General features: G+C 39.4%; 1 protein-coding gene across 1 annotated transcript; it reads left to right on the forward strand.

Annotated features, from left to right (window-relative positions):
* The first annotated feature begins 2,735 nt into the window (after positions 1-2,735).
* Positions 2,736-4,562, forward strand: LOC135480883 (beta-1,3-galactosyltransferase 5-like). The gene is made up of 2 exons (XM_064760847.1): positions 2,736-3,690; positions 4,516-4,562. The coding sequence occupies exons 1-2, from the start codon at positions 2,736-2,738 to the stop codon at positions 4,560-4,562; spliced, it is 1,002 nt and encodes a 333-aa protein (XP_064616917.1).
* The last annotated feature ends 4,551 nt before the right edge of the window (positions 4,563-9,113 follow it).

Consider the following 9,113-nt stretch of genomic DNA (forward strand, 5'->3'; position numbering starts at 1 on the left):
TCCAACTTATATGGCATAAAAACAGCTGAACAGCTAGTATATATGTTGAACAACACCATACGGCTTCGGCCAACAAGATTGAGTCAGCTGTCAAAGCACTGCTGTGTAGGCTGTACACACGGATTCCGTCGTGAGGAAGATGTGAATGTATATAAGTTTGAAAATAACAATCAAATCCACATTATGGATGTAAGTGTATAGAAAAAGTCTCAGATGTAAGGTATTCACATATATTTTAGACAATAACTTCAACACACCTCTGTCTCATCGCCTTACAGTGTTGCGTAGGTTGTTGTGGCACCTCATTCGTAACTACTGTTTTATAAATTAATTAATCGTTTTTATTAACACTGGCTTCAGTGGGCCCAGTTGGTAGGCTTATAAAAAAAAGAAACGGAGATCCTACCCGTTGTTTAATTAAATAAACTATTTAATGAAATTTATCAGCAATGTTTACCTGTGTATTTATCCTGTAAAAACAGTCTAATGCATGTGACTAATATTTTTATTCTCGATTTTCAATCATGCTGTAAACAGTAAATGGACGGCACTGATCCAACTTTTTCGGGTAATTTTTTTGGCGAGATAGTCACACTCATAATGTCAACGTTTGCCGTTCCTGTCGTCAACAAAAAGACAGGCAAAGTACACACAGACCGCAAGCCAATATGAATGTACGAAACCGACATGGGATTGCCGAGAAAGTTTGGCAATATAAACGAGGTGGGCGTGTGACTCACGTCGAAATTCATATTGTGTCCTGGGTCTAACATGTTCTCGCTAGAATAAGCGAATATGTATGGTTGGAATCCTCTCCATATGGCACAATGCCGAGTTCATTAATTCATTAATTAAACTTCCGCTAAGACCATTGTTGATAAGCTATTTGGTATATAATGCATTCGTATATTTTAGCCGCATTGCTTTGAAACGTCACTGTAATATTTTTGTAGCTAATTCTGCTTAAGTCATTGTCCTATGGGGGGTGTGATTTGCTACTATTTAAGTATTTACATGAACAGTTAAATAAAACCCTAACTGAGGTAAATTGACAAGAGGCCGTATTTTACCGGTTACGCGTGAGCAATTTGCAAGCTATCACACTGTCGTCGCTGCTTTGGTTTTACACTCTATGTATATTATATATATTAACACACGAAGAGGTTTGATGAATGATGCATTTCGTCCTATTAAGTTAAACCTCCCAAAGTAAGTTATAAGTAGAACTTTGTAGAGTATTGCCAGTATTTCAATGAGTTGTCTCAGAAGACAATCCCTGAACCAGTGAGACATCGTGTAGTAATCCAACGCCAGTCCATCTAATTTGATGGCTGCGTGTAGCTCGAAGTAAGGAAGTTTTGTCATGTGCACGACGAGTAACACCCATAAATAATAATTAAAAAATTACGTACTTTTCTGTGACAATTCCATGCGCTTGTCTCGCGCTGAAGCGTGTGATACAAATCATTAATCGTGACCAGTAATATACACCACATGTAGATAATTTACATTCACTATACAGACCAAAGCCTTGAATATCTTATTCTAAGTCAGGTTCATCAGCTGTGCATACAGGTTTTTGCTTTAAAAAGGGTGCAAAAGAAGTGTTTAGTTAAATACAATCGATATCGCCTATGTAACAGTATAATTAAGTGGGTGAAAATTCGATTTACTTTCTGGGTTCCAATATTTGCATTCAGGAAGCTTCGGACGTGAACAAACAGCCACGTGCAGAAAGTGTTGTAGAGGATTTCATCTGAAGTCACAAAAACTCATCGTTATCTATAAGCCCGGTTAAATGTCTGTCATTTACTATATTAGTTTTAATTTGTTATTTATTAAAGTGGGGCGCAGTCCGGCTCGAATGATATTCGTAAATGATATCAAGTAAGTGGAGAGAGAGAAAACAGAGGCGGTTATTTGGTAAAGCGGGGCGCAATCTGACTCAGATTCCGAACTGATATCAGGTATTGAGGGTAGGGAGTGGGTAACAGAGGCGGTTATTTGGTAAAGCGGGGCGCAATCTGACTCAGATCATAATTCCAACTGATATCAGGTATTGAGTGTGGGGAGGTGGAACAGAGGCGGTTATCTATTAAGCTACGACGCAATCAGACTCCACTGAACTTAATTCCCAACAGCTAGATCTTTTCTAATGAGAGGGAAATAAACACGGATGGCAATGTGGCAAGTGCCATTGACCAGCATCTTCGTCATGCATAGGAGCTGTATTTCTACATCTACAATTTAAACTTATTGTCAAGACTTTATTTTCAAGCTACTACCTTGTATAGAAAGTGTTTTCCTCCAACACTCTCCAGTGCACTAGGTTGCCTAGGTTAAAACTGAATGTTAGTCTTTGTGCAAAAACTTTTTTCCAACATTATATTAATAGATATGTAGTTTCGGTCGACAAACCGGATGATTGTCAGTAGATACAGTTTAATGTACAGATGGTTGGTTTATGTACTCAGCAGTCTGACAATATAAGCAATCAAATATTGATCTTCGAATTCTTCAGTTTATATTGTTTATCAATGTACTACAATATTCCCGCGAAGCATTGAAATTTAAATAGGTGCAGGTGACATTCTGTTAGCTACAATCGAAGGCTGTGACGTTACAAATGCTATAACCAGGTACACATTTATCATTGGAAGGATATTTTTTTTTCCTCATCCAATTTAATTGAATGTGCTTTGGGTAAGAAAACTGTTTTCCAACATCAGAGAGGCATGAATCCGATACGGTTTTCCATGGGATACTTCGTGGTGGTGTTGTTGTTTTCCCTACTACTGACAATTTACTCCGTCTGGTGGAGCGCTCTTCCCTGGCGTCATTCTATAGGCACCAATACCAACATTGTCATTAACAAGCGAGCAATAGCCACGACTTTTGTCAACACAGTGATGCCAATGACAACGCCTTTAGTGACGCTACCCGAACAGTCCGCAAACTTTACCGACTACGTCTTGAAATTGAGGCAGGACATTATCAAACACCAAGCTCTGGATCCTTACTTCATTCCCAGAGATCACAAAGTTAACCCTTATAACTACTCATTTCTGATTGACGGTCGGGAAATATGTCAAGGTGATCCTCCGTTTCTACTGATTGTCGTACCGTCTGTGTTTGACCACCAGGAAGAACGCTGGGTTATTCGGGAAACTTGGGGAAGTGTGACCAAAATTGGTCAGTGGGCTGACGGCACGAAACTACCAGTGATAAAACTTATGTTTTTATTTGGAATGACTTCTAATAAGAATATTTTTGGAAAACTGGAGAATGAAAGCATGGAATATGGAGACGTTGTCTTGGCCGATTTCGTGGACAGTTACAAAAACCTAACCATCAAATCCATGTCAGCTCTGTACTGGACCATCCGATACTGTCCTGACGCAAAATATTTGCTAAAGAACGACGAAGACACCATAGTCCATCTTCCCCGGCTTCTACACGTCTTGAACAAAAGTTCGACAAACTCTGTATTTGGATTTGCGCGGCAAGGTGCTCGAGTATTTAGGGGCAAGGTGTTTAAATGGGGTGTGTCAAAAGAGGAATACCCAGGCGATGTATATCCGCCATACATCTATGGTAACCATTACATCATTCCGAACAATCTGATTGGGAAGTTATTCTACCTGTCGGAGTACATTCCGTATTTATCTATGGAGGACGTGTTTATTACTGGTATTGTACGTCGAGTGACCGGAGCAACTCTACAAACCACATCGAATTGGTCGTGTTTTCATAACAGCTGTACGAACTTGAAGAAAATAGCTTATGTTGGTACTGCTAGCATAAGGCATCAGTGGAAAATTTTCTCTAAGCAGTCTAATATAGTCTCATCTCATGAAAACAATCTCGGTCCGGAGATGCAATTTTGACACGGTCCCTAATTTAAAAGAATCTGATTTTGTCTCGTATTACATGGCATACACAAGACAGTCTAATGGTCAAACGATGAAAAAGGTAACGAAAAAATAAAATAAGCAGCCGTTTAATAACTATGGGGCATTTGAATTCTGACTTATTAGTCAATGTGTTGAACAGGAAGACGCCTACACACAGGTAAATCGGCTGTTGACTACATAGAATCCAATAAAGCACCTCTAGGCGACTTGAAACTTGTTTGCAGTTGTATTTAAATCTCTCCAACAGCTACCTGACCTTTCTCTTGAATACAAGGTATGTGATTTTGCGGGATAAAAATGAGCCTGATTCATGTTGTCCTATGCGATCACATTTATTTTACTTTATTTCACTTATACCAAGGCGGTCAGAATTATCCTGAGAGGAAACCGGGCAGAGGCCGGAGGAAATCCACAACCAACCACAGGTTAATTCGTTTTAAACACAAGTATTGGTTAGAAAAGAAGTAAAACATATTTTCAGTATGTTCAATTGTCACTGCACACTGACAAATATATTGTTTACAAAGCTTCGTCATTGGGCTACTACGCCCAAAATGTGACTTATAGTGACGAAATACATATTTAAGACATTTTATGAAAGTATGTCTAGAACGAGTTTCTTGCACATGTATTAAGCCCCTGACATAGTGATAATCTTCTTACTTACATGTGCGGAAAGCCAAAACATGAGACATCTTTCATATGATACTGACGGCAACGATGTTTTCATGTGTATTTTATTAACAGTTCACAGAAGTGAAACAGATAAATGACATCCTCTCTCATCAGAATTAAAGTGTCTTGATTACACTGGGTTAAGAAGTGCTTCCTGTGTTTGTGGATAAAAATAATTTTAATCGTAAATTCTTTCTACGATTTAAGATTCATTGACTGCAAGAAATGCCAGCATAAAAATTGACAATTTTAATATCATGGCCATGACTCATCACGTGCTTGAATCTTGTTTATCAGAACTACGAGCCGTCGGCATATGACTGAAAAATTGTTAAGTACGACGTTAAAACTTAAGCATTCATTCATTCAAAGCTACGATACGCCATAGGCTCTCCGGTCCCTTGTTCACAGTAACGCATCTTTCTTTTCCTTACAATAATACTGTGAAAAACGTATGGCATACCCTCTTTAAACCCCATACGTGTACATCCAAGCCTCCACCGGTCTAAAATTTTTTGAGTATGGCATTGCACACCAATGAAATAAATAAATAAATATTCTGCGGCGTTTAGTTTAAGGATGGGAGAAATGGGAGTGTCTGGAGTAAACCACCACTCTTCATCAGGTTCCTGAATAGAAACTTCCTCCCTTGAAGCTAAAGCCGAAGCAAGGAGAGCTGGATTTGATGCCATGACGTCATTGGTCAGAGGCTTGCTGGCAATGGTGAGAGCAGAGTTGGATGGCCTGCTTGATTGTTAACTTGACGATGTAACGTCGTTTTCATCATGACTGTTGAATTATATCATCAGAGCTCCCAATGACCACCCTACTACGAAGAGACCGGCTTCAACTTTTTAACATTGAGAGAAATTTTAATCAAATATTAAATTAAAGTACAAGACCAACTAATTTTTTAAACGAAAATTGCACAAGTAGGTGCAATATCCCAAATTACTATGTGATGTTTTGACATCTAACTGAGGTTATGTAGTGAAAGTTCTACAAGATCAGTGTCGTTCAGCTGCTTATGTCATTTTTACATATAGATTACTATATCAGTAATTTTAACAAGCGTTATTTCAACGGGACTCATCAAACAGAATTCGCCTGTCAAGTCATCAGGTATCTGACACTACAGATAGAGAGAACTGTTTGAACTCTTTAGTTGGAAGACTTGTAGATTTGGGTATACATCTTGTTAAGAACTGGCTTTTATTCGCATTAAGAAACGATATAAACCATAAACGATAAAGTCAAATGCGAAGATTTGTTTACAACAACCAGCTTTGTTTAAGTTGAATTCCATTGGCTTTAGGTCAGACATAATAACAAACACACATTGTAAATACAGTTTTACACCAAATCTCCAAACGGCCTTCTACTGGGTTTAAACTCTCAAATATAGCCATAGGTTATCGGGTCAATGGTAGTATACATGTAGAAGCAGGTCACTTGATTCAAGTCAACTGCTCCTCACAAGCAACGATTTGAAAAGCAGCAATACCAGCGTGCAGTATATAGGGGAATACACCACCCAATCAACTTAATGTAAGGATTGCTTAAGTGTCTTTTAATTGATTGTTTATGAGTCTTTTATGGATATAATATGGATCTGTTATGAATTACTTTTTCAGGGTAATTAAGGAAATAAAGAAAAAAATCAATCTTCATTCACCTGGTAAAGTTCATAAATTCATAGGAGGTTGTCACACATCTACATAAAATCGCCAGTAATTCCTATGTAATTAATGGGTGCGGATACGGATTTCTTGTCAACTGGTGGATTATGGATTCCCTACGGATTCGTATGGATTAGTTGAACATTGCGCTAACCTTCAAAATGACAAAATTTGCTAGAAAATTACGTGACCTTCTCTTGTCTTTCACAGTTCCGCTCCTCGAGAGGCTTTTTCCTCATGTTATTGGTCTGGTGCTTGTAACCTCTGAAATATGGAAGGCGGTGAAAGCCATCAGATTTCCATCGCTTACTGTTGTTTCATCGCGTCGCATTACTGTGTCATCGTTTCGCATGAAGCGTATTTTTCGCTTCGTTCTATCATTCTATCGATTCGCTCTATTGTGTCATCGTGTCATTTCATCGTTCTGTCGGTCTATCATACCATAGTAAAATGGTGCGATAATGGCCTTAACCCATACCATGAAAACGTCAGCTTATAGGTCAAAACTAGCGTCTAGCGTGTAATACTGAGGCAAATAAATCGATTCAAGCAATACTATAAAACTGAACCTCAAACATACATTTACATTTATGCTATTCTAGAACTAACAAATAACTATCGGCTATGCACAAATCGACACAATGGACTATTCTCAACTTTCAAACGGTTGACGTACCCACATATAGTTTCAAATCCGTCGTGTTTATATTAATGCCTTAGTGTAATGACTTTAGCCAAGTATTATTTGGTTAAGTGTAAAGGTTAACACTTGAACAAGTTCAATACACATATTTGAACAAAATAGACAAATAATACAGCTGACAATAATATTCAAAACAGTACAAACAATTACAAATATACATGTAGTCTCTTACTGCGTCCAAATCTGGATGGAATATTCCGGTTTCCAAAGGCGAGTCACTCCAGGTAAATATAGAATCCACAGTTAAGATAAATTCCTCAATCTACGGATGATAAGTGGTTTATTCCCCAACTGTCTGTGAATGGGTAACATTTCAGGACGGACGGGTTGACAGTAACGACGGGCTGGTAGATGTCGAGCTGTCGATGTATGTTTCACTCCTCGGAAATATACACAAAGTCACTTTCAGGGTAAACTGGTATGAAATGTGCGTAATGGCACAAAAAGGCAATGATCGATATAAGCTCCAAAATAACGTCTCCCAAAAACTGCAAGTGGCGAAACACATGCTCACAAAGATCTGCGTACAGAAAATGGAGTAAAAATGACGAATGTTGAATGGCGTAAAAGCCGATATCTGCAAACCCAGCAAAATCCTTCACAGTGAATGAGAGTAAGTATAACCGCTCTCGACTGGACTTGAGTAAATGACTGCTCAGAAGTGGACTTGAATAAATGACTGTGAGCTTCACAACTCCGTAACTCCTATTTATAGACTAATGTAAAGAAAATTCTGGAGGTTTGATCGTAAACATGCTTACAACAGTGATACATATTTCCACAGTGTACACTCCTTTTACAATGACACTAAACTCATAAACACCGAATCCTCGAGAACCCTCGACTGAATCACAGCGCTGGCTATAACAAACACAAAGCGAAAAATGTGGGTCTGACACTCACAAATAAAAATAAAAAAATAAAAAAAACATAATACAATATTTAAAGACAGGGTTTTGTAACACATGTGGAAGACCTCCTTGGCCGAGGTGGTTAGCGTGCCAGCGCAGGATATTGACCCAAGAGACCCTCACCAGTGTCATGGCTGTGGTTTTAAAACCGTCTCATGCTGGTTTACTATCCGACTGTACGTGGGATGTCTGCTAACAACCTGCGGATGTTCCTGGGTTTCCCTCGGGTTCTGCCCGGCTTCCTCCCACTTTAATCCTGGTCATCATAAAACAACAATCAAACAAAATAAATAAATAAATATCATGATATATAGAAGGAACAATCAAATTGGCACCACTCAGTGTAATGTCAAGTAGAAAATTTATATATTTGATTGGTATTTTACGCTGTACTCAAGAATGTTTTACTTTTACGACGACGTACAGCATTTCGCTGGGAGGAACCCACGTTCAACCACTCGTACGAGCGTAGAGGAAGCCAACATGAGTTGGACGTGAATTCACAGCAACCGCATTGATGAGAGGCTCTTGGGTATTGAGTTGTAATACCATGCAAATCACTAAGCCACAAAGGCCTCCTGTGATGTACAGGGCACCGGCTACTCGGTACCATAGTGTAATGCCATGTAGAAGACATAGTCACATGGCACCACACGGTCATGGTGTTGTAGAAGACACCCGCCGTGAATGACACCAGCCACGCAACCACACCGTCATAGTGTAAAGACATTTAGAATACACCAGACACGTAGCTACGTGGTATCACACACTCACAATGTCATGTCATGTGGAACACATCGGACACGTGGCACCTTACAGTCACAGAGCAATACCATGTACAAGACACCAGCTAATTGGTACTACATAGTTACAGTGCAATGTGCATCAGCTATGTGGCACCACAAAGCCACGGTGGCATATGCCATGTCGAAGACACCAGCTATGTGGCCCCACACATAGAATGCATAGTGTAATGGCACGTAGAAGAAACCAGCCAACTGGCACAGCACAGTCACAGGGTAATGTCATGTGGATGACACCGACTATGTGGCACCATATAGTCACAGTGTAATGTCATGTGGATCTACCGACGGTTCGACGTTAGCTGTGTGCAAACGGCTCCGTGAGAGCCGTCGCCCGCTTATTGTCAGCAAGACGCCAGTTTGAGCGGCGCAATATTGTTTGTTATCAGGACTACCTGGAGCAGAGATGTCTCACATATTTGTAATCA

This window comes from Liolophura sinensis, chromosome 1 (assembly GCF_032854445.1).
Source record: "Liolophura sinensis isolate JHLJ2023 chromosome 1, CUHK_Ljap_v2, whole genome shotgun sequence".
Classification (NCBI taxonomy): Eukaryota; Metazoa; Mollusca; class Polyplacophora; order Chitonida; family Chitonidae; genus Liolophura; species Liolophura sinensis.